This window comes from Dendrobates tinctorius, unplaced genomic scaffold (assembly GCF_039654945.1).
Source record: "Dendrobates tinctorius isolate UK_male_01 unplaced genomic scaffold, ASM3965494v1 ptg000016l, whole genome shotgun sequence".
NCBI classification, from domain to species: domain Eukaryota; kingdom Metazoa; phylum Chordata; class Amphibia; order Anura; family Dendrobatidae; genus Dendrobates; species Dendrobates tinctorius.
In genome coordinates, this window is record NW_027361684.1 from 87,707,416 (window position 1) to 87,734,787 (window position 27,372).

General features: G+C 41.3%; 1 protein-coding gene and 2 non-coding genes across 6 annotated transcripts in view; all 3 read right to left on the reverse strand.

Annotated features, from left to right (window-relative positions):
• Positions 1–27,372, reverse strand: part of SYTL5 (synaptotagmin like 5) — a 378,504-nt gene that overhangs the window by 81,688 nt on the left and 269,444 nt on the right. For 3 of the 4 annotated variants that reach the window (XR_012228981.1, XM_073566026.1, XM_073566025.1), the window contains exon 13: positions 8,176–8,241. The exons of the other annotated variant lie outside the window; for it this stretch is intronic. Coding sequence is in view for 2 of the 3 variants with exons in the window: in XM_073566026.1 (XP_073422127.1) it covers positions 8,176–8,241 (66 nt within the window). In the remaining variant the exon portion in view is untranslated. The remainder of the gene's footprint in view (positions 1–8,175; positions 8,242–27,372) is intronic. 4 annotated transcript variants of the gene reach the window in all.
• Positions 21,460–21,541, reverse strand: TRNAS-AGA (transfer RNA serine (anticodon AGA)). Its single transcript has one exon. It is a non-coding gene; the product is annotated as a tRNA-Ser (tRNA).
• On the reverse strand, positions 21,560–21,641 carry TRNAS-AGA (transfer RNA serine (anticodon AGA)). The gene has a single exon. It is a non-coding gene; the product is annotated as a tRNA-Ser (tRNA).

The window sequence follows — 27,372 nt, forward strand, 5'->3', positions numbered from 1 at the left end:
ACCTTCTACCAGATCGTTAATAAATATGTTGAAGAGAATAGGTCCTAACACTGACCCCTGCGGTACCCCACTGGTCACAGCGACCCAGTTAGGCTGGAGTCACACACAACCATTAAAAAAGGTCCAATTTTAATGGTCCGAAATCGCACAAAGGTATCTTAACCATTGATCCGTTTTTGATGCGATTTTTCTTAATTGATGCGATTTTAATCGCATGTAAGGATCCGTTTGACATCCGTCTGGCGAGATTTTCTCGCAGGGTAGCTAAATGGACATATAATGGAGCCCAATGACAGGTTTCCCCACACAAAGAATGAATAGATCTAGACATATATATATATATATATATATGTATATATTTTATACATCTCATAGAGACACATTAATATATATATTACAAATTCATACAGTTCATCATAGCAGAAAAGCCGCAGAAACATTTGCCGGCTTTTGTATAATTATTCTCCTGCCCGACATGAAATGACACATGGTTTACATATAGTTAACCATTTCATTTCATGATTTTTTTGTTATGTCTATCACTAATTAGATAAGGGTTTGTGGTTAAAATTTTGGACTTGTAGGGGTTAATTTAAGGGGTTAATTCATTGTATTAAATGGCAGGGACTCCTGCTGATGCCACTGAAATGGTTAACTATATGTAAACCATGTGTCATTTCATGTCGGGAAGGAGAATAATTATACAAAAGCTGGCAAATGTTTCTGCGGCTATTCTGCTATGATGAACTGTATGAATTTGTAATATATATATTAATGTGTCTCTATGACATGTATAAAAAAAAATATATATATATATGTCTAGATCTATTCATTCTTTATTTAACCGGTCTCTGTGATTTTACTGTATTGGAAGAATTGCCGGCTTTTGCTAAAGGACACCGGGTGCGATTTTATCGCAAGTCACACATCTAGTCCGTTTTTAGTCCCATTTTTTCTCGCCCCCATAGACTTGTATTGTCGAATCCGATCCGAAAATCGGTGACAATCGCAGCATGCTGCGATTGTCTCGGTCCGAGGATCGGATCCGATAAAAAATCGCATGATGGGAGCTGCCCCATAGAATAACATTGGGACGAATGCAATGCGATTTTTTTATCGCATTGCATTCGTCCGATTTAATCGCCAGTGTGACCCCGGCCTTAGAGAAAATATAATTTATAAACACCCTCTGCTTTCTATCACTAAGCCAGTTACTTACCCATTTACACACATTTTCCCCCAGACCTGTGAGAGTGTCAATCAATAATGGAGTGTCAAACTAAATATCTTTGGGAGGTGAGTGATGGAAATGGAGAACACAATGCGCTGTGTGATCCTCCCTATTTGTAAAGTATAGTAGTGGAGGATAACTGAGGTTCTGGGCTCATGTAAAATATTGAAACCTATCCATTAACTCCCAAGTGCCTGACAATGGGCCGGAGGTAACAGTCTCTGAATTATTTTATATTGATTTTACCTTTTTTTCCTTTAACAAAGCCTTCACAGGAGCTGAGCAGCTTAATGGACTGTTTCAAAAGAGATTTAAAAGAAATGTAATCTCAGCTTCTGAGGAAGAGTGCCAGAAAGTCATTAAAAGACAATGGGATTGTAGAGACCTCTGACAGTAAAGTAATGCAATTTTGCACAGGACTTTTGGGTTCACCATTTTATTCAGCACTTTCTTTGCTACATCATAAAAGTAAAGATAAAGGGTATGTTCACACCGGGTGTTTTTGTTGCTTTTTTATGCTAATTTTCAGCTGCTTTTTCCAGTACCAGCAAAGCCTTTGAGATTTCTGAAATCTCATGCACACACATTGTTTTTTGTGTCATCAGGATGTTGTGCTTTGCTGCATTTTTTGGATATAGAGCATGTCACTTCTTTCAGCATTTTTCACCCATTGGCTTGAATGGGTGTTGAAAAAATGCTGCAAAAACACAGGTATCATTATTTGCAGCGTTTTTTTCTGCAGAAAAGTTGTGGGGGCACTTAAGTTTTACCATGCACAAAGAAACACAAGTTAGCCCAAAAAAAACGCACCAAAAACGCACCTATACCTGCGTTTTTGCCGCAACTTTTTTCCTGCCAAGAAATCAGGTTTTGCTGCAGAAAAAAAAAGCTGCCAAAACACCCAGTGTGAACTTACCCAAAGTCTGGTAGAGCAATCTGGATGTGCCACCCACTCTCTGCAATTCCTGCTGCTATGTAACAACCGAAACAAACAACAAACGTCACCAGTTTGGTGACGCTGCAGCGATGTCAAAACGACATTGTTGCATGTGACACGTAGCAACGATCAACGATCAGTTGGCTGATCGTTAATCGTTGCCTAATGGTATGGGCCATAAATCTATCGTTGGTCTCCCGCTGGGCAGCACACATCACTGTGTGTGAAAGCGAGAGACCAAAGATCAGCAAGCTCCCAGCGCCATACAGCAGACACTGGGAGCTGGTATTCAGGGTAAACAGCGGGTAAGTAAGCGCCGCGCGGCACTTAGATATTCTGTTTACCCTGGATACCAGTGTGATCACTGGTCCTGATCATGTATACAGGGTAAACAGCGGGTAACTAAAAGCCGTGCGGCGCGTAGATACCCGCTGTTTACCCTGGATACCAGCGTGCTCGCTGGTCCTGATCGCTGGTGAGCCTGCCTATGGGACAGCTCACCAGCGATCAGCTAACTACGTCCCAGCGATCCCATCCACGTCGGATCGTTGGAGGGATCGCTGGGACATTGAAGTGTGTAACGGGGCCCTTACATCGATCATCATCGTCAGACATCAGCTCTCTGTTTCTACTGGCGGCACCAACAGAGGGATCAATTGCTGTGATACTGGGCAGCACATTTTTAGCCCCACCACATACTTTATATTGCTGTTGGCAGAATGATGGTTGGTCTTATCAATTGGCCAGGAACTATCTTGCCCAACTCTCCCCTACAAAGGAATGCCCATGTGGCCGAGCGCTCCTGTTTTATCTAAGAGAGATCCACTTCCAAGCATTTCTGTCAGTGACTTCTCTTCTCTTGGAGACTAAAATCTTTGGCAGTACGAAATTGGACACGCCGGATCCCTATCTCCCCAGACAATCATCTGTGCTGGACCCCATACACATTAGACTGTCAGCCGAACCCGTCAATATCATCAGGTTTAGTGTAATGTGTATTGGGACCTTTAATCCTGCCAATGAGTGCCCCCAGGACCATATATAAATTCCTGGCCTCCAGTCACCTTTGCCAGCTTTGGTATTCCTATACTACCTGTCAATGGAGGTCTGATATTGGATTAATATTCTGTATTTATAGCCCCTTATGTGTTTGACAATCCTTATGATTACTCCTAGGTACACTTCTGGATTGACCCTTTGACTACCTGACTTTTCTCCCTGCCTGTTTTTTTGCCTGTTCTACTGGAATCTGACCCTGAAACAGCTTACTTTATTTTTGGTTTCAGGTTTTGGCCTTGTTGGTTTCTCTATCTCTCTGGTACTGAACCAGCTGGTTTAGATCTTTCCTGAACTTACACCAGCCAGTAGCTACTTCACGAATACAACCAGAGACTCCTGCAGTGGAGGCCAGATTTCTAAATAAGAGTTCAAGGGTGGAAACCTGGATTCGCCTGGATCCGGACAAGCAATATGGCTTATGCAAAGTTTAACAATGGATTAAGTTGACTGATATCACACAGTTTCGACTCAAATTATGCCAAGTGTCCAATGCCGGAGAAATTCCCTGTTCAACCACATAAATGAGAGTTCAAAGCAAATGAGCACCTCTATGACAACAATATGACGTAACAATCACTTAGGAAGTGTACATATTATTATTATTATTATTATTATTATTATTGTTGTTATTATTATTATTAGTACTATTGTTTAAACAGATAACACAAATGCAAACTAAAAATTAGGTACTGCATCCTACGATTTTATATGGCTCTCATTTCTGGATTTTAGGAGCTTGCAGGTAAAAAAAAAATGGGTACTTTAGGCTTTCCAGGCATCTTCTTCAAGAATTTCAAAGTTGTGACGTCTATTGAAGACGATTTTATGCCTACCTCTAATAGTAAAACTTGGACAACATATAAGAATTAATAGTAAGAAGTCTAACAGGCTACTATGCCTGTATATGCACCGTGTCTTGTGATGCAAGGCATGGGATATAGAATATTTTAAAGGGATATTTCTACAATCTCATTATTTTACACAAACCACAGTAAATGTATACTTATTGTTAATATACAGATTAAACCCAACATTACTAGCTTTCTTGGAACTTTTTCTCTTTTTTCGTCCCTCTGTGCATCCAGATTCACATAGCTGCATGGGTGGTCCTAGAAGCTGATAAAATTCCATTTTCCAGCAGCACTTGCTTGTCCTCATTACCATAGACCCCCTCCCTCTTCTTTTTTCTTTTTATCTGTGAGCTCTCATCAATGTATCAAAGTGTAAAATGCACCTTATGCTCTGTGCAAGCTGTTCCTGTACAGTACCCTTGCCTGAACTATTACTTCTTCTGCCATCTACATCTGTATAGCTGCGTGTGTGATCTCACATCATTTTAGATGGTTTCTCTCAGAGATTAATTCCCCTGCACTCCTCCACAATGGAGCTTGCGATAACAAGACAGTTTAGGGCAGCTGCATGTCATTGATCTGTCAGCAGCAGTTATCAAACAGCTCAACTTCTCTTACCCCTATATTCAGAGCCTCATCCTGCAGTATACCACTCTTTTCATCCTCTGTATATACAGCTCTGGCAAAAATTAAGAAACCATTGCAAAATTTTCAGCTTTCTCATTTTTCTCTTTATAGGTTTATTTTTGAGTAAAATGTAAATTGCTCTTTTATTCTATAAACTACTGACATCATGTCTTCGAATTTCCAAGCGATAAATTTTGTATTTATTTTCAGAAAATGAGAAATGGTCAAAATAACAAAAAAATGCAGTGCTTGCAGACTTCAAATAATGCTAAGAAAACAAGTGTGTAATAATTTAGAAACAACAATACTAATGTTTTAACTCAGGAAGAGTTCAGAAATCAATGTTTTGTGGATTAACCATGAATTTTAATCACCGCTTTCATGCGCCTTGGCATGCTTTCCACCAATCTTTCATTCTGCTTTTGGGTGACCTTATGCCACTCCTGGTACAAAAATTTAAGCAGTTCATCTTTGTTTGATGGCTTGTGAATATCTGTCTTCCTCTTGATTACATTCCAGAGGTTTTCAATTGGGTTCAGGTCTGGAGATTGGGCTGGCCATGACAGGGATTTGATGTGGTGGTCCTTCATCCACACATTGATTGACCTAGCTGTGTGGCATGGCACATTGTCCTGCTGGAAAAACCAGTCCTCAAAGTTGGGGAACATTGCCTGAGCAGAAGGAATCAACTGTTTTTCCAGGATAACCTTGTATACGGCTTGATTCATACGTCTTTCGCAAAAATTAACCAGCTCAATTGCAGCCTTGCTGAAGCATCCCCAAATCATCACTGATTCTCCACCAAATTTCACAGTGGGTGCAAGACACTGTGGCTTGTACGCCTCTCCAGGTATCCGTCTAACCATTAGACGATTAGGTGTTGGGCAAAGCTGAAAATTAGACTCATCAAACAAGATTACCTTACTCCAGTCCTCTATGGTCCGATCCTTATGGTCTTTGACAAACTTCAGCCTGGCTCTCCTTTGCTTCTCATTGATGAAAGGATTTTTTCTAGCTTTACATGACTTGAGCCCTGCCTCTAGGAGCCTGTTACGAACTATTCTTGCCGTGCACGTCACTCCAGCTGCCTTTTGCCATTAGGTCACTTGATGTCATCCTGCGGTTGCTGAGTGACATTCAAATAAAATGACGGTCATCCCGGTCAGTGAAGAGTCGTTTTCGCCCTCTGCCATCTGTAGCTTTGTTGTCCCCAATGTCTGCTGCTTGCCATTGTTATAATGGACTGCCGTCTTAGAAATATTAAGGATAGAGGCAACATGACACTCACTGTATCCCTCTGCTAGTAAACCCAGATATGAACCCTTCATTTACTCACTCAAGACTTTTCTTTTCAACTCCTTTGGCATGGTTAAACGTTATTTTGTTATTCCTATTACTTTTGGGATATTACTAGCACTTGTTTTGTCATCCCGCTTGTCCTATTGCAAGAGGATTGTGAACACCACAGCAGGGTTTTTAGACTTTTCTCCATTAAATAAGATTTGGTTCAAGTGATCACCTAATCAGAAGCTCATTAAGTAGGATGAGGTGTACTCTGGTTGGAATGGAATGGCTGTCAGACATGTAGAGAAGCTGATTTTTATAAAACTGTGCAGTGGTCTCTTAATTTTTGCTAGAGCTGTGTAGTCCCATCCTGTAGTATATCACTTCTCTCAGCCCCTCTAGATACAGCCCAATCCTGCTGTACATGTCTTCTTAGTAATCAGCACACGCATACAGCACTGCTTCCTAGTATGACTTCTGCCCTGTAATAAAGGAAGCTTCATCCCTTCACATGACATCATCACTGAAACATGATCCAGAACAGAGCTGTGCTGACAGGAAGTCAGTTGAGAGAGACTGCACTGTGCATGCTGACCAGGAGCACCGACACTGCATCAGGACGGTATCAATGGCAGCTAGGGGATAAATAGGGTATACTTTGGGGGTTGATATGTGCAAAATAGGGCCTATTTAAAGTGGAATTATATTTTCACAAATTAATAAATATATAATTACATCATTATATGACTAAATTGTCATGGTGGGAATAACCCTTTAATTAGCCTTAATCTTTAAGTGGAAAAATAAAAGCAACAGTGAATAAAAAAATCAGTGAAAATAAGGTTATATTTTGAGAAAATAGTCCACTTAGTTAGGTAATAATAGGATGGGTAAACACTTTAAGCCAGGTAGTATGTTAGTAGGAATAATAAACTGCAAAAACTTTGAGCAAAACTAAGAATCACATATTCATATAAAGTAGGTTTTATGGATAAGAGACGTTTCTTTTCTTTATAACAGCAAAATGTATATATTACAATTGACCAATAGTAATCAAGTTGCACTGGATAGAAATAAGAGCTAGTTGTGTTATGAAGTTGTCTATGTAAATTTTAAAATACTCATTGATTTCCTGCTGCTTTAGTTCCAATGCTTCCTAGGTCTTCTGTTGGCCTGTATTTTCTGGTGTCTCTTAAAACACAGGAAATGGCTTCTCAACTAATCACTGGCCACAGCCATTGCCCACCCCAATACTTATTTTCTAAACTATAAGCCCCTGTCCATGTTCTTATAATCACCTTTGGACGGCTTCACCTTTTACAGACGCGGCTCCAGTCCCATGGCACCATTTTCTGCCCATAACTTCTGACTGGCCAGAAGTCATAAGTTATGTCACATGAGCTCAATGCAAGTCTATAAGAGCCAGAACGAGGCCCTCATAGAGATGTATTGAAAAGTGATCTCCGGCACGCTCCATGAAACACTGGAGCTGCGAGCAGGTCACTTTATTTCCGAAGAACAAATCTGGAAGAGGATGAAGGAGGCGATAGGTGAGTATGATACAGGGGGTATGGAAATTACATTTAAAGCACCACTCCACCGGTGCAATAAAAAGAAAAGCTGTAAAGGTACTTTAAACAAGTACAAGTGTCAGCAGCTCATAGGGAAAGTGAGCAATGATTAGGAGAACTGTTCTGTCAAAGCAATTAATGGGTGGGGACCACGGGCTTGTGATTTTGCTGGACTAAGAACAGGAGCTCCAGATCAGAAGCTGACATGGAAGACGAGGTAAGCCAAGGGGAACTAGTGAGCAACAATGTCTAATTTGTTTGTAGAAAGTAAAAGGCTGGGAAGAGGTGGCTGATTTCATTAATTAACTCGTCAACCTGGAATGTAAGTACTGCTCATGTTCTGCCTGTCTGTGGTGGTTGGTCTCCATGGTAATGAGCTGTAAACAATGTAACACACACCTATCAAAGCAGAAGAATGACAATAGAAATAAGTAGGAAGTCAAGTGCAGCCTTGTTTATTTTCATGCTGTCTAATTATATCAATTTTATTATATGTGAATAACCTTTTAAAACGAACACAGTCAATCACATATAACCAAGCATTTGCAGACATTGCAGAAAAACACATAAAAGATTAAAGGGAGGCAGAGAGACAAGCATAGAGTTAGAACTCACAGTATCTGCATCAGCATCAGGGACATTTAAGTGTGTCCATTTCCTGTCCGAACCTGGCTGGGCATTCTTATAGAAAGAACAAGAGTAGACAGAGCAGAAATGTTAAAGAATTAGAAACACGCACAAATAGGAAAGGTAAGAAAATAGTGAAACCAATATAAAGTTGTACTGAATATCTTATTTAATCAAAAGGAAGTACAGACTGGTACTGATTGGGGGTGAAATTAGTCAGTAAATTAATGCAGTAACTTCTTAACATCCTGTGAAATAATTGGCTAATAATAATAATGATAGCAGTTGGAGAGACTAGCCTAAGAAAGTGAATTCTATTAAGCAATTTGTAAATGTTAAAGACAGCCATGTATAGGAACAGTGCCCAATGATCTGACAAACACTTTACTGAAACCCATAATGATCAGATTGATTTCCTTTAAGGCTAGTTTCACATTAGCGTTTTTTTGCGCAGCGCATCGGGCACATAAAAAACGCAAAGAAAAACGCAAAACAAACACGCTTTTTTTAGCATCATGCGTACGCTGATGCGTCAAAAAACCGCAGCGTTGCTTGCGTTTTAGCATGCGTTTGCGTTTTTTATGCGCATGCGTTTTTAGGTGTGACAATTTTTCCATTGTCTAGAGAACATTCCAGACTTGTTTACCTCAAAAACGCATGCGCAAAAAAAGCAAGCGTGCGCAAGACCATGCACACGCATGCGTTCCCATAGACTTCAATGAGTTGTCTTTGCGCATTCCGTGCGCAAGCGTGCGCATGCATTTTTTTGACGAGACAGGGCGGACCAAAAATGCAACATGTTGCGCCTGGCGTGCCTGGCGCGAGAGACAAAAAAACGCATGCGCACGAAAACGCAAGTGTGCGCAAGACCACGCGCACGTCATGTTAAACATAGGTGCGCAGTGCGCATGCGCACGGGTGCGCACGATGCGCTGCGCACAAAAGCGCTAATGTGAAACCAGCCTTAGAGCTCATACCCATCCCCATGAAAAAAAGGTCTAATTTCGGCCCAGAAAAATGGGACGAGTGTCATGCAAGTGTCATGCGATTTTCATGCGAGCATAATCTAATTTTGAACACCTAGCATCCGTTTTACACCCGAATAATTGCAATGAGATTTTAACATTGTTTTACAATGAAACAACCTTCAAGATATATAGATAGATAGATGGAAAAAAAAATATATATATATATAAATATGTGGAGTGAGATATATAGTCAGTGCTTTATGTGCACCCCCCAACAATCACCCCACTTGCCACTGCACCAGGGCAAGTGGGAAGAGCGAGGATAAGTGCCTGATTTGGCACATCTTATGGATACGCCATTTCTGGGGTGGCTGAGAGCTAATGTTTTTAGTCTGGGAGGGGCCCCTCCCTAGGCTAATTCCCTAGGCTAATAATATCAGCCCACAGCTGTCTGCCTAGCCTTTGCTAGTTATTAATTATAGGGGGACCCTACATCAATTTTTGGTGCAGTCCCACATTTTAATAACCAGAAAAGGCTAAGTATACAGCTGTGAGCTGATATTAATAGTCTGGGAAGCTCCATGTGTATTACCCATCTCCCAGGCTATAAACATCTGCCCCCAGTTATCCACGTTCCCTCTGCTAGTTAATAAAAATACATGTTCAGTAAGCTACACAAGCACTGTCCTAATTATATATGTGACTGACATCTTTATAGTTATCTATTCTATATATATATATATATATATATATATTGCTCAAAAAATAAATGGAACTCTAAACAATATAATGTATTGTTTAGTGTTCCCTTTATTTTTCTGAGCAATATATATATATATATATATATATTCTGTCAGGTCACGCTGTGATTTTACTGTAAGCCGCAGATGCTTTTCAAAGGACATCAGTGTGTAAAAATGTGCAATTTTTTTCTCGCACGCATTGACTTTCATTGGTGAGCCTCATTCAAGGTATGAGGACAATTGCAGCATTCTGCAATCTTTTTCTCAGTCAAATTTCGGATGAGCAGAGAATCATGGACTAACACTGGTCAGAGTACAATCCAATTTTTTATTGGATTGCACTCGTCTGTTTTCCTCGCAGAAGAGTGTGAGCCCTAATTCTGTAAATTTGTGTCTAATAGCTGACTGAGCATAAAAGACTGATAAAGATATGTGAGAACTGTTATGCCTACTGCCACAGATGGAAATACTCCAAAGATCAGAAATGATCACTCTGGTACCTCAGTCATATAATGGTGATCAATTTCTATATACTGTTGAATCAGTAACTATAGTTACTTGTTTGGCTATACCTGTCACTTCAGGCAACTTTTCAGAATACGTTTTCATGAGGAATAACACTATTTCTAGCCATTCTATGACTTTTATCCTGTATTTTTCCAGTTCTCCACTCTACAGACCCTGTCTAGTGTTCAGTTCTCTCTGAGAACGTGGCAGACTAGGGTTTTGATGTCTCCTATACACAGTACTTAGAGACATGAGGGATCCCTACTCTTCTTTCTCTTTGTAGCTCAAGGCAGAAGCACCAGCATTTAGGACATTATATAACAGAACTGAGCGTTGTAGCTGTGAATATAGATCTGGTATTAGATAAATTACTTGACAAAAGACGCAACACTGTATCCATCTCTGCCTGTGTCAGTGCTTCTTAGGCCTGTTTCACTCTTCCGTTTTTTGACATCAGTCAAAATCCACCAGTCTTAGATAAAAACGGATCCGCCTCTTTTCTCTCTCTTTCTCTCCTCCAGACGCGGTTCCTTTAAATTTCCCGACCTTTGCAACATTGGCGGATCCGTCCAAAAAGCAGTCCACTGCCATCCGTTTGCTCCAAAACGGAAACAGATTCGTTTTTTTCATCTTTGGCGGATTTCATCTGATCACAAAAAAACGGAAGTGTGAAACAGGCCTTACTCGTCGACTCCATTGTTTCTACATAAGTTTTAATAAAAACTGTAATCTGGTTCTTCAGTAAGTAGGCAGTTCATCTTGTCTTGCCCAAGAGGAATTTGATCAATGTTTCAGTTTGATTGATGAATTTAGGAATAAATAAGTGGCTCATCAATGCAGAGAGAAGCATGTTAATCTAATAAGATATATTACAAACTTTCTTATATTCATTTATGCTATTAATTTATGCAAAGTTTGTTAAAACAATAGTGACCGTTTATCTATAGTGACTATTTATCTATAAGCAGCTTATAGCAGCCTGGGAAATTTACTTATTTGACAACGCATTTCAACGCAGCACACTTCTTCTTCAGGACGGCCACAGTGAGAGGTACAAGTTACATGTGCAGGTATAAATAGACAGTATATTAAAAACACGTAAAAACGGACCACTGAAGTGGTATATGAATCATCACTTGCCAGATAAAATAAAGCTTGTCAAGAAAAAGTGTAAAAAAAATACACAGATTACACAGGGAAAATAAGTATTTGATGCAAAATCACCAGTGTAAGTTTTCCCACCTACAAAGAATGAAGAGGGCTATAATTTTTTATCATAGATACACTTCATCTGTGAGAGACAGAATCTAAAAATAAAAACCAGAAAATCACATTGTATGATTTTTACATAATTAACCCCTTAACGACCAGATGTATTTTTGTTTTCGCATTTTCGTTTTTTGCTCCGCTTCTTCCCAGAGCTATAACTTTTTTTTATTTTTTGCCCAAAATGGCCATGTGAGGGTTTGGTTTTTGTGGGACGAGTTGTACTTTTGAACAACACCATTGGTTTTAACATAATGCGTACTGGAAAACGGGAGAAAAAAATTAAAGTGCAGTGAAATTGCAAAAAAGTGCAATCCCAGTTGTTTTTTTTTATCTTGCTCACTAAATGCTAAAACTGACCTGCCATTATGATTCTCCAGGTCATTACGGGTTCATAGACACCAAATATGTCTAGGCTCTTTTTTATTTAAGTGGTGAAAAAAATTCAAAATAAATTTCGCCATTTTCCGATACCCGTAGCATCTCTGTTTTGCGTGATCTCAGGTTGGAAAAAGGGCTTATTTTTGGCATGCCAAGCTAACATTTTTAATGGTACCATTTTGATGCAGATACATTTTTTGATCGCCCGTTATTGCATTTTGATGCAATGTTGCAGCGACCAAAAAACCCATAAATTTGGTGTTTTAACTTTTTTTTTATCTCATTATGTCGTTTACCAATCGGGTTAATTTTTTTTATATTGATAGATCGGACAATTCTGAATGCAGCAATATCAAATATGTGTATGTTTGATTTTTTTTATTGTTTTATTTTGAAAGGTAGGTGATTTGAACTTTTATACTTTTAAGTTTTTTTAAAAAATTTTTTTTTTACTTTTTGCATACTTCAACAGTTTCCATGTGAGACTAGAAGCTGCAGTACTTTGATCGTCTCTGCTACATACAGGCAATGATCAGATCACCTTTATATAGCAGAAATGCTCACTTGCTATGAGCGCCGACCACCGGGCAGTGCTCATCGCAATCTGACAGTGACAACCATAAAGGTCTGCTGGAGACCTCTGGTTGTCACGTCAAACCATCAGTGACCGGTGATCATGTGACGGGGTCACCGATGGATGGGTTTAGTGATGCACTTCCGGTAAGCGTGATTAAATGCTGCTGTCAGAGATTGACAGCGGCATTTAACTAGCTAACAGCGGCGGGTGGATCACGATTTAACTCGCGGCTGTTGCCGCACATGTCAGCTGTATATATCAGCTGTCATGTGCTCGGAAAAGTGCGAGTTCAGCGCCGGAGCCTGCACTAAACGGGGAGTCCAGACCGTTTGAAGTTCACCAATTACTATCTAGATGAAAACCAGGGGAAGAGTCTTGAGGAGATCATTTGCATATTCCCAGTGCCTTCTGGGATAAGTGAAGAGTCTCCGCGAGCTCAACGATCACTGGGTTTTGGCCGTTGCAGCTGAAAAGAGGAAATCGGAAAACCAGGGGAAGAGTCTTGAGGAGATCATTTGCATATTCCCAGTGCCTTCTGGGATAAGTGAAGAGTCTCCGCGAGCTCAACGATCACTGGGTTTTGGCCGTTGCAGCTGAAAAGAGGAAATCGGAAAACCAGGGGAAGAGTCTTGAGGAGATCATTTGCATATTCCCAGTGCCTTCTGGGATAAGTGAAGAGTCTCCGCGAGCTCAACGATCACTGGGTTTTGGCCGTTGCAGCTGAAAAGAGGAAATCGGAAAACCAGGGGAAGAGTCTTGAGGAGATCATTTGCATATTCCCAGTGCCTTCTGGGATAAGTGAAGAGTCTCCGCGAGCTCAACGATCACTGGGTTTTGGCCGTTGCAGCTGAAAAGAGGAAATCGGAAAACCAGGGGAAGAGTCTTGAGGAGATCATTTGCATATTCCCAGTGCCTTCTGGGATAAGTGAAGAGTCTCCGCGAGCTCAACGATCACTGGGTTTTGGCCGTTGCAGCTGAAAAGAGGAAATCGGAAAACCAGGGGAAGAGTCTTGAGGAGATCATTTGCATATTCCCAGTGCCTTCTGGGATAAGTGAAGAGTCTCCGCGAGCTCAACGATCACTGGGTTTTGGCCGTTGCAGCTGAAAAGAAGAAATCGGAAAAACCGCGCGCCTATTGGCGCGCGAATTTGGGCTCATCTTTCATCGTTTTTAAGAAATCTCAAGATGGAAGAGGCCAGGAGCCATTTGGTGAGCTGCATTTCTTGCTACATGTTCACAGACTTACCAGTGGAAAAGCCAAACTTCACATACCACAAATGCAAGCTTGTGTCCCTGTTGGAGGAAAAGTTGCAAAATCTCGAAGAGAGGTTAGCTACGTTGAAGATCATTAAGGAAGGTGAAGAGTTCTTGGACAGAGCAGAATTATCTCTTCATGTTACAGAAAGAGAAGAAATTCGAAGTGCACCTGAAGAAACAGAGGAATGGAGACATGTGACCCAGAGAAGCAGGAGGATCAGGAGGCAGTCAGCACCCATACTGCTCAGAAACCAGTACCAGGCTCTCACGCAGGAAAACAATGAAGAAATACATCAGGATAAGACTTTGCCAACAAGCAGCAACCTTGTACGCCTTCAGAGTCCTCCTGGATGGAGAAAGAAAAATGTTGTGAAGAAGAAACGGAGAGTGGTGGTCATGGGGGATTCCCTGTTGAGAGGAACTGAGGCCGCTATCTGCAGACCGGATATAACTTCAAGAGAAATGTGTTGTCTTCCAGGTGCAAAAATTAAAGATGTGTCTGACAGGATATCAGGACTCTTCAGACCTACAGATGACTACCCATTCCTGCTACTACATGTGGGGACAAATGACACAGCAAGAAACGACCTGGAAACCATCTGCAGAGACTTTGAAGACTTAGGCAAGAAAGTGAAAGAACTGGGAGCGCAGGTGGTCTTCTCTTCCATCCTCCCAGTGGATGGCCATGGAACAAGGAGGTGGAATAAGATTCTGCAGGTGAACAACTGGCTACGTCGATGGTGCCGTCAGCAACGATTTGGATTTCTGGATCACGGAGTGAACTACTTATACGATGGACTACTTGCTAGAGATGGGGTGCACCTTACGAAGACTGGTAAGCATGTATTTGGAAGTCGCCTTGCTACACTTGTAAGGAGAGCTTTAAACTAGAACAACATGGGAAGGGAAGCAAAAGACCAGAAAAAGCCATACACCTGACAAATGCTATTGAGAACTCTGCTATTAGAAGTGGAAAGGAAGAACAAAGACGAAAGAATCTAATTAATAAAAATATTGGAGAAAGAGAAACCAAACACAAACTAAAATGTTTCTATACTAATGCACAAAGCATGGGCAACAAACAAGGAGAATTGGAACTACTAACACAGGAAAAGAAATATGATGTCATTGGAATCACTGAAACTTGGTGGGACAATACACATGATTGGAATACAAGACTAGAAGGATACAACTTATTTGCAAGAAACAGACTTGATAAACGAGGAGGGGGTGTCGCATTGTATGTTAGAAACGCGTATATCTGCACAGAGATTGAAGCTTCAGAGACTGGGAGTTCTGTGGAAACTGTTTGGGTAAGAATACAAGGACAGAACAATGGAAAGGACACCATTGTAGGCATTTACTACAGGCCGCCTGTGCAAGCTGAAGCTATGGATGAACTCTTTATGCATCAAATGGCCAAGTTCTCCAAAAAATATGACATAGTTGTCATGGGAGATTTCAACTATCCAGACATTTGTTGGGAATCTCTCTCAGGCAAAACTAACAGGTCAAGGAAATTCTTATCCTCTCTTGCTGACAACTTTATCTTCCAAAAGGTAAGGGAGAAAACAAGGGGAACTGCTACCTTGGATCTAATCCTTATAAACAGGGAGGAAATGGTTGAGGAGGTAAAAGTGGCTGGGACCCTAGGAGGTAGCGACCATGCTATTTTAGAATTTTGGATAACTAGAGGCGGAAGACCTGTGAAGACTCAGACATCAAGGTTAGATTTCAGAAAGGCAGATTTTAAGGGATTCAGAAAGAGAATTGGAGGGATCCAATGGCTGGATATCCTTAAAGACAAAAATGTCCAGGAAGGATGGGAAATCTTGAAAAATGAAATTCTCAAAGCACAGTTGTTAACAATTCCGAAAAGAGGGAAGAATAGGAAGCAGTTAAGGAAACCAGGATGGATGAACACAGAACTTAAGCACATGCTAAAAAGGAAGAAAAAAATGTTTATAAAATGGAAAGAGGGAGGCATATCTAAAGAAGAATATAATGCTGTCTGCAGAACCTGCAGGGCACAAATCAGATTAGCTAAAGCTGAAAATGAATTGAGGCTTGCAAGAGATGTCAAAAGCAATAATAAAGGATTTTGGGGATATGTCAAAAGTAAAAGAAAAGTCAAAGATGCTATAGGATTTTTACAGGATGAAAATGATGAAATGGTAAGACAGGATGTTGAGAAGGCTGAACTTTTAAATTCCTATTTTGCATCTGTTTTCTCTCAGAAAGGAAATGTAACATCAACTGTTATTCACTGTCCTATTAAGGGAATAGAAGAATCCATGATATCTATAAACAGAAAGATAGTGAGGAAACACTTAGCTAGCCTAAATGAATTCAAGTCTCCAGGTCCAGATGAATTACACCCCAGAGTACTGAAGGAGATAGCAGAAGAAATTTTTGAACCCCTCTCTATAATCTTTGAAAATTCTTGGAGAACAGGAGAAGTGCCAGAAGACTGGAGAAGAGCAAATGTTGTTCCTATCTTCAAAAAGGGGAAGAAGGTGGACCCAGGCAACTATAGGCCGGTGAGTCTGACTTCTATACCAGGAAAGATCTTTGAACAAATTATTAAACAACATGTATGTCAATACCTGGATAAGAATGAAGTGATTAAACAGAGTCAGCATGGGTTTGTAACTAATAAGTCATGTCAGACTAACTTAATTTCCTTCTATGACGGTATCACTGATTGGGTGGATCAAGGAAATGCTGTAGATATAGTATATCTTGACTTCAGCAAAGCATTTGACAAAGTCTCTCATACAATCCTTATTGAAAAAATGACTAAGTATGGAATGGACAAGGCAACTGTTAGGTGGATTCATAACTGGCTTAGTGATCGGACCCAAAGAGTGGTCGTAAATGGCTGCACATCCAGTTGGAAGAATGTCTCAAGTGGGGTACCACAGGGCTCTGTCCTGGGCCCTGTATTGTTCAACATCTTTATCAACGATTTAGATGAAGGAATTGAGGGTAAACTGATTAAATTTGCTGATGACACAAAGCTAGGAGGGATAGCTAATACTAGAGAAGAGAGAGAGAGGATTCAAAAAGATTTAAATGCAGCAACTAACAGAATGGTTTTTAACAGGGAGAAATGCAAAGTACTACATCTGGGCAATAAAAATGGAAAAAGCATATATAGAATGGGAGGAATAGGGCTAAGTGACAGCACATGTGAAAAAGACTTGGGTATACTAATAGATCACAGACTGAATATGAGTCAACAGTGTGATGCAGCAGCAAAAAAGGCAAATGCAATTCTAGGATGTATTAACAGAAGCATACAGTCTAGATCACGTGAAGTCATTATTTCCCTCTACTCCTCTTTGGTCAGACCTCATCTGGAATATTGTGTCCAGTTTTGGGCACCACATTTTAAAAAAGACATCAACAAACTGGAGCAAGTTCAGAAAAGAGCGACCAGAATGGTGACCGGTCTGCAAACCCTGTCTTATGAGGAAAGGTTGCAGGATTTGGGAATGTTTAGTTTGCAAAAGAGAAGACTGAGAGGAGACTTAATAGCTGTCTACAAATATCTAAAGGGCTGTCACATTGTAGAAGGATCAACTTTATTCTCATTTGCACAAGGAAAGACTAGAAGCAATGGGATGAAACTGAATGGGAGGAGACACAGATTAGATATTAGAAAAAACTTTTTGACAGTTAGAGTGATCAATGAGTGGAACAGGCTGCCACGAGAAGTGGTGAGTTCTCCTTCAATGGAAGTCTTCAAACAGAGGCTGGACAGACATCTGACTGGGATGATTTAGCGAATCCTGCTTTGAGCAGGGGGTTGGACCAGATGGCCCAGGAGGTCCCTTCCAACTCTACGATTCTATGATTCTATGATTCTATGATCCAGAGGAGACATGGGAGAAGGACATGTGGTCAGATGAGACTAAAATCGAACTTTTTGGGATCAACTCCACGCGCCATGTTTGGAGGAAGAAGAAGGTTGAGTACAACAACTAAGTAGTTGCTCCGTAAGAAGCATTTCAAGGTCCTGGAGTGGCATAGCCAGTCTCCAGACCTGAACTCAATAGAAAATCTTTGGTGGGAGCTGAAGCTCAATGCTGCCTAGCGACAGCCCTGAAACTTGAAATATCTGGAGATGACCTGTATGGAGGAGTGAGCCAAAATCCATGGTGCAGTGTGTTTAAACTTGGTCAAAAACTACAGGAAACGTCTGACCTCTGTAATTGCAAACAAAGGTTTCTGTACAAAATTTTAAGTTCTGTTTTTCTTTTGTACCAAATCCTTATTTCATTCAATAAAATGCAATTTATTAATGTAAAAATCATACTGTCATGTACCCGCCTCTCAGCACATGACTTAGATTAACCCTTGCAGGCGCAACCCCATCTCCTCTCACTCAGTCCAGCATTCAACCTCTGTCCTATGCTGCAATGCGAGCATAAATCACACAGACCGCGCACCCCGCTTCATACAAACTGCCACCACTCACTGAACACATGTGCGATGAGTCCCAGAAGAACTACTACTACTGTCTAACAACCACCAGGATCATATACTCTAAGGCTATGTATTCTTTTAGAGCATACAAGGTTCAAACTTATTAAAGTTTGAAGCTTTAATAGAAAATGTACAGTGCTTGCAAAAAAAGGATATAAAAAATAGGGAAATAAAGCGTGACATACAAATATAAAACAGTGATAAAATGAAAGGGAGAAACTTACAGAAATATCAACTTTGCAGTCAGGTATTTTGCTTACTGAGGGGGGATATCAAATGGATCAAATCAGCTTGGCTGTCCCTCAATCTGTGAACACCTTTTTTGTGGAGGGCCTAATTTATAGGTTTAGTCTGGAGATCAGATTTCTAGACCAGCCTTTCATGTTAATATTCTAATTCCTGGTTTGTGACTGGACCACAGTTACTTTACCAATGAATACATTATTTTTTCTCTAAACACTCTTTGTGTAACCTTTCTTTCCCATAGTAAATAGCAATCATCAGGCTGCACTAGGTCCCATTTGGCATCTTCCTTCAAAGCATCAGAGTTGTGAAATGTTTCCAATTCGGCGCATTCTCAAGAAGACACCCTGGGGTCTGAGACCAGGAAAACTGCCTTTTCTCAGGATAACATATGTTATCACCTTTGTGAAGAGCTGCAGCCTAAGAACAGATGCTAATTTACTGCCGATCATACATCCATACATACACAGATTTTCACTACACATACAATGTGATTTTTCTGGATTTTTTTTAGATTCTGTCTTTCACAGTTTAAGTGTGCCTATGATAAAAATTACAGACCTCTCCATTCTTTGTAGGTTAGAAAATGTGCAAAATCGGTAGTGTATCAAATACTTATTTTCCCCACTGCATCTTTATTTTAACAGATGTGTTGTGGATATAATTTTATATCACTTAATATTATACAGGTATGACAGGTTCTTTTAGGAAAGCTGCACTAACATGAAGGATAAGTACCTGTTATACCTGTATAAAAGTGCCACAAAATAATGTCTCCAACACATCTGATAAGATAAAGATAATGTGACTAAGCCCGCAAACTCATTCTGCAGCTAGTAATACACAGCGTAATATTGTGGCTCTAGGCGGCAAACAGTGCAAATTTTTTAATGAAAACCAATTGCAAAAATTCTTGCATTAAAGGAAAAATAAAAATTATGCCTAAAGGTGGAAAAAAAAAACCTTTAACCCCTGTATGACATTGTATATATCCATACGTCCAGGTTGGCTGGTACTTGTTGACTTTGGACGTATGGATATGTCACGGCGATTTTGCAAGCACAGATGCTGACAGCTGACACCCAGCACACTGTGTAGGATCGGTTCCCGCACCGCTCCCAGCACTTTAACCCCCTAAATGCTGCGATTGATATCGCTGTGTAACAGGCACGAAACATGTGGGGCGGGGATTCGAGCATTAAATCTTAGCATCAGTCAATGCTTGGAAAGTGCAGAGCATATCTAATCACCCAGATCCTCAAGTGATATCCAAGTATCATCGAGCATGGTCACTCAACCCTAATGTTTGTACCAAGAGTTTACACCCCTCTGATCCCATTTTTCAGTGGTGTTCATTTTAGTTTGTGCTACCATCACTTCTGCAGCCTTTCAGAGACTTGGTCCAAAGTACTGAGAGTGGACTCTACAGTAAGCTGTACAGTCTAAGTTTATTTCCTATATTTAAGGTTTTAGATTGGTAAAAAGAAAGGTTGGCAGAGAAAAGTCTTAATAGTAGGCTTCAATCATTTTACATATTCCAATCCTCAAAGCAAACAATTTTCCCACTTTTTTCAACTTTGCTTGGCTTTTCACTTAGTTCACTCAGCTAGCACACAGGGCAGACGCTGTATGAAGAGGATGAAGTCTTCTCATTACTATACAATAACTAGACAGTAGTGACAGTACCAACTGCAGATCTTACAAGAATATCTGTGCCCTTTGTGGTTTTTGATGTCCCCTTTTCAAGAGATCTGAACTGTGCGACACTCAGAGAATAATGCAGCAGTGCTTCACTGTCTCATTGAATCCTGCTTGGCTTTTCGTTGCTATGAACTATATTAATGTTTTGATCCAGACTGTGACAAAGATATTACAGATGACCGCACTACTCCCAAAGCTGTAACTACTTAAAGGGAACATGTAAAAAAAAACAACTTCTACTAATCTGTAGATATGGGGTTAATCGGCAGGTTAATGGTGTTATTAACCTGCTCGGCAGATGAACTTAGCTGCATACTGCGGGGAGAAAATGAACTTTATTCCCTCCAGCAGCGTTCCGGTTTCAGTCATGGAGGTGGCAGTGGCGCTGGTTCAGTCACTGCTGTTTGTGTAGAGAGGGCAGCTGTAACCGAGCCCTATGGCACTTCCCTGTGAAACCCCAAGTGTTATTACTGTTAAGTCTTGACATTACTTGGTTAATATGTATAAGAAATAATATATATATATATATATATATATATGTATATATAAAATCCAATATTTTATATGGAATAACACTAATATTTGCCCCTAACAGAAATGTATAATCTGGGGAGTATCCTCATTGGCATTGGCACATGGATCCTGTTTTCTGAGTTTGTCCCCTCTTTCATATAAGAAGGCACAAGTATTATAACATAGTGACATACATAGTAACATAGTTTTGAAGGCTGAAGGAAGACCTTATGTCCATCTAGTTCAGCCTATTTTTAGTGCAGCTGTTCTGCATTGTTGATCCTGGGGAAGGCAAAAAACCCACAGAGTAGAAGCCAATTTACTCCATAGGGAAAAAAATTCCTTCCCCTAAGCTGGGTCAGCCATCTACCTATAATATTCTGTTATTCATAACCTTCTATACTGTTACTCACAAGAAAAGCATCCATTCCTTTCTTAAATTCATTCAGTGAGTTGGCCATCACCACTTCCTCAGGAAGAGAATTCCAGAGCCTCACTGCTCTTCCCGTGAAGAACCCTCTTCTATGCTGCTGCAGAAATTGTCTTTCCTCGAAACGAAGAGAATGCCCCCTTGTTCTTGTCACAGTCCTTGGTACAAACAGTTCAAAAGTTATTGAAACATAGACGTAGTTGGCAGGATTTTAACCTGCGCGGGGAGACCCCAATGGATTTCTAGTCCATCGCCTTAACCACTCAGCCACGACTACTCAGACAAAATATTTCCTCGTAGTCGGCAGGATTTGAACTTGCGTGGGAAGACCCCAATGGATTTCTAGTCCATCACCTTAACCACTCGGCCACGACTACAGCTGCCACGCCGCAACCAATCAGCGACAAGCGCAGCTTTTTGTAAGGGTAAGCTGTGCCGGCCGCTGATTGGTCGCGGCCAATCAGCCGCGACAAATCAGCGGCAGGCGCAGGCCTTAATCTGTAAAAAAGATAACTAAAATAAGTTATTCTCACCTTCCGACGGCCTCCTGTCTTCTTTCCACGTGCCCGGCCTCGCGTTCCCAGTAATGCTTTGCGGCTTAGACCGATGATGACGTCAGGAGGCCGTCGGAAGGTGAGAATAACTTTTTTTTATTTTTTAATATTATTTTTGTACAGGGCCGCGGCAGTGATTGGTCGCGGCTACAGGGCCGCATTGCTGATTGGTCGTGGACAGAGGGCCGCGACGCTGATTGGTCGCGGCTACACGGAAAGGGGGGTGAGGGGACCATGCATACCAGGAAAGGGGGATGAGGGAACCATGCATACCAGGATTGGGGGGTGAGGGGACCATGCATACCAGGATTGGGGGGTGAGGGGACCATGCATACCCGGATTGGGGGGTGAGGGGACCATGCATACCAGGATTGGGGGTGAGGGGACCATGCATACCAGGATTGGGGGGTGAGGGGACCATGCATACCAGGATAGGGGGTTGAGGGGACCATGCATACCAGGATAGGGGGTTGAGGGGACCATGCATACCAGGATAGGGGGTTGAGGGGACCATGCATACCAGGATTGGGGGTGAGGGGACCATGCATATCAGGATAGGGGGTGAGGGGACCATGCATACCATGAAAGGGGGGTGAGGGGACCATGCATACTAGGAAAGGGGGTGAGGGGACCATGCATACCAGGATTGGGGGGTGAGAGGACCATGCATACCAGGACTGGGGGGTGAGGTGGCCATGCATACCCCAAAAGGGGGGTAAGAGGACCATGCATACCAGGATTTGGGGGTGAGGGGACCATGCATACCAGGAAAGGGGGGTGAGGATACCATGCATACCAGGATTGGGGGGATGAGGGGACCATACATACCAGGAAAGGGAGGTGACGGTGAGCATACATACCAGGATTGGGGTGTGAGAGGATCATGCATACCAAGAAAGGGGGGTGAGGGGACCATGCATACCAGGAAAGAGGGGTGAGAGGACCATGCATACCAGGATTGGGGGTGAGAGGACCATGCATTCCAGGATTGGGGGGTGAGGGGACCATGCATACCCCGAAAGGGGAGTAAGAAGACCATGCATACCAGGAAAGAGAGGTGAGAGGACCATGCATGCCAGGATTGGGGGGTGAGAGGGCCATGCATTCCAGGATTGGGGGGTCAGGGGACCATGCATACCAGGATAGGGGGTTCAAGGGTAGCATGTATATCAGGATTGGGGGTGAGAGAACCATACATATCAGGATTGGTGGTGAGAGAACCATACATATCAGGATTGGGGGGTGCATTATTGCATTATTATTAAATCTTCAAAAATAAACTGCATATATAGTCTAGAATACCCGATGCGTTAGAATGCGTTAGAATCGAGCCACCATCTAGTATATATATAGATAGATAGATAGAGTGCCTTGCGAAAGTATTCGGCTCCTTGGAACTTTTCAAACTTTTTCCGCATATCATGCTTCAAACATAGAGATACCAAATGTAAATTTTTTGTGAAGAATCAACAACAAGTGGAACAATTGGGAAGCTGAACGAAATTTATTGGTTATTTTAAATTTTTGTGGAAATTCAACAACTGAAAAGTGGGGCGTGCAGTATTATTTGGCTCCTTTAGCTCAATACTTTGTTTCGCCACCTTTTGCTGCGATTACAGTTGCAAGTCTCTTGGGGTATGTCTCTATCAGTTTTGTACATTGAGAGACTGAAATTCGATTGTGAACAGCAGTTTTCAGCTCTTTCCACAGATTCTCGATTGGATTCAGGTCTGGACTTTGACTTGGCCATTCTAACACCTGGATACGTTTATTTGTGAACCATTCCATTGTAGATTTTGCTTTATGTTTGGGATCATTGTCTTGTTGGAAGACAAATCTCCATACCAGTCTCAGGTCTTTAACAGACTCCAACAGGTTTTCTTCAAGAATGGTCCTGTATTTGGCTCCATCCATCTTCCCATCAATTTTAACCATCTTCCTTGTCCCTGTTAAAGAAAAGCAGCCTCCAAACCATGATGCTGCTACCACCATGTTTGACAGTGGGGATGGTGTGTTCAGGGTGATGAGCTGTGTTGCCTTTACGCCAAACATATCGTTTGGCATTGTTGCTAAAAAGTTTGATTTTAGTTTCTTCTGACCAGAGCACCTTCTTCCACATGTTTGGTGTGTCTCCCAGGTGGCTTGTGGCAAACTTTAAATGACATTTTTTATGGGTATCTTTGAGAAATGGCTTTCTTCTTGCCACTCTTCCATAATGGCCAGATTTGTGCAGTGTACGACTGATTGCTGTCCTATGGATAGACTGTCCCACCTCAGCTGTAGATCTATGCAGTTCATCCAGAGTGATCATGGGCCTCTTGGCTGCATCTCTGACCATATATGAAATATGTGAAATACGAATAGCAAAATGGGTTTAGTAATACATTTCATTGGCTTTTATAAGGCATATCAAATATGAAATAAGTGAAATATGAATAGCATAATGGCTTTTGTAATCTAGAAAAACATATGAGATACTTAGCACAAAATTTGGCCAAAAGATGTGAGCCCATTTACCAACGACAAGGTGATCTCCGATGGAATGGGTCCCTATACTGACTGCCTGGTGTGAACTGACCTCTGGCTAGTAACATGATAAAGCCTGTATATATAGGACGATAGGAACCAAACATGTGATTGAATGCGATTAAAATCACCACTTGATGAAGGGCGGAGTGCACAGTCAGAAAACTAGTATACAAGTAATAGAAAAAACTGACGGCACATCTAGAACTAGTCTGAATAGGTGCATACCAAAAGGCAACTTACATATCCAATTAGAAAATGGTAGCACACCAAATATGAAATATGTGAAATACGAATAGCAAAATGGCTTTAGTAATACATTTCATTGGCTTTTATAAGGCATATCAAATATGAAATAAGTGAAATATGAATAGCATAATGGCTTTTGTAATCTAGAAAAACATATGAGATACTTAGCACAAAATTTGGCCAAAAGATGTGAGCCCATTCACCAACGACAAGGTGATCTCAGATTGAATGGGTCCCTATACTGACTGCCTGGTGTGAACTGACCTCTGGCTAGTAACATGATAAAGCCTGTATATATAGGAAGATAGGAACCAAACATGTGATTGAATGCGATTAAAATCACCACTTGATGAAGGGCGGAGTGCTCAGTCAGAAAACTAGTATACAAGTAATAGAAAAAACTGACGGCACATCTAGAACTAGTCTGAATAGGTGCATACCAAAAGGCAACTTACATATCCAATTAGAAAATGGTAGCACACCAAATATGAAATCATGTTACTAGCCAGAGGTCAGTTCACACCAGGCAGTCAGTATAGGGACCCATTCAATCTGAGATCACCTTGTCGTTGGTGAATGGGCTCACATCTTTTGGCCAAATTTTGTGCTAAGTATCTCATATGTTTTTCTAGATTACAAAAGCCATTATGCTATTCATATTTCACTTATTTCATATTTGATATGCCTTATAAAAGCCAATGAAATGTATTACTAAAGCCATTTTGCTATTCATATTTCACATATTTCATATTTGGTGTGCTACCATTTTCTAATTGGATATGTAAGTTGCCTTTTGGTATGCACCTATTCAGACTAGTTCTAGATGTGCCATCAGTTTTTTCTATTACTTGCATCTCTGACCAGTCTTCTACTTGTTTGAGATGAAAGTTTAGAGGGACTGTCGGGTCTTGGTAGATTTGCAGTGGTATGATACTCCTTCCATTTCAATATGGATGCATACTGAAGTAGGTGGAGCTTAAGGAAAGAAGTCCGCAGCACCACACTGCGGACTCAAATGCTAATGTGAACCTAGCCTTAGTCAATGGATAGCAGATATCATGTCATCAGTAAATTCCGTTTTATTTCACCTCTGCCATATGGGCGGCTCAAGAGAGAGGATCCTTGTGACAGATTCCCTTTGTGAAGTGGTACATGTGAAGATACAGATGAAAGCAACAGGTATAACTAGGAAGTGGCACGCTTAGTTACCCGCTATTTACCCTGGATACCAGTGTCCTCGCTGGTCCTGATCGCTGGTGAGTCTGCCTGTTTGAGAGTTCACCAGAGATCATGTAGCGACGCACCAGCGATCCTGACCAGGTCGTATCGTTGTCAGGATCGCAGGTGCGTCGTTTAGTGTAACGGGACCACTATTTGGTGCAAAAATCCTTTTAGTAACAGGGATTTTCTCGGCGTGAGTACTTTACACCCCTTTACTAAAATAAATATATTCTGTTTTATTAGTTTCTTAAGGACTCCGGGACTGAAACAACTGGGAAGTAAACAAAGAGGCCAGAAGGATTTCCACAGACAAATGGATATGCTGCAGAAATGGCAGAAAAGCAAAAACTATCTCAGAGTTCAGACTTCCACTTATGTTTTCATACAATGTAACATGTAGGCTAAAGACCTTGCAAACGAATCCAAAGTCAATGAATCGCTTGCACAGTGCTCCTTGGGATGTTTAAAGTTTTGGAAATTATTTTGTATTCAAACCCAGGCTTTAAACTTCTCCATAACAGTATCATGGACCTGCCTGTTGTGTTCCTTGGTCTTCAGGATGCTCTCTGTGCTTCAAACAGAACCCTGAGACTATGACAGAGCAGGTGCATTCATACGGAGACTTGATTACACACACGTGGATTATATTTATCTTCATTAGTCTTTTACGACAACATTGGATCAGTCAGAAATCCACAATGAACTTCTTGAGTGAGTTTGCTGCACTGAATAATATTGCACGCCCCACTTTTCAGTTTTTGACTTTCCACAAAAATTTAAAATAACCAATAAATTTCATTCAACTTCACAATTGTGTTCCACTTGTTGTTGATTCTTCGCCAAAAATTTACATTTGGTATCTTTATGTTTGAAGCATGATATGTGGTAAAAGGTTTAAAAGCTCTAAGGAGTAGAATACTTTCGCAACGCACTGTATATAACTCCAAGTTATGATCATCTTTATATGATTTAATGGTGTGTAACAGAGTATTTATTATTGCAATACCCCTTCTTGGTACCAATTCAGCCCTCATATACCACCATAGTATCTGCACACTTATTTTCAGCATGTCAATCTTCTGTGGGTGTTTATTGCACATGGTAGACTACTAGTGTAGGGATGAGGACCCCCATAGGTTGTCTGGACCGGAACCAAGGGAACCGTCATCTGGGTTCCTAGGGAAACAGTACCCGGGGAATAAAGGAGGATAGCAGAGGACTGAGCGTGACTGGGCAGCAATGGGAGGGCCGAGTATAAAAGGAGCAGGGGCGCGCAGGGGAGACAGTTGGTGGCACGCCAGACACTGAACAAGAGGCTGTTGGACTGTGAGAGAGCTAGAGCGGCTAACGGAGACCAGAGGGGAGAACAGCAGCAGAGAGGAGATTCTCAGTGCCCATTAGAGAGGAGGTACCAAACTTACCGACCAGAGACTGTCACCCCCCGCCAAGTCGGGGACACGACCTGCCCACGGTGGTCCGCAGCCAATACCACTGTGCTCCAGCGTGTTGCGGCCTGTCCGCTGTCTCCCGTGGCCGCCGCTTCAATCCTGCCCACAGT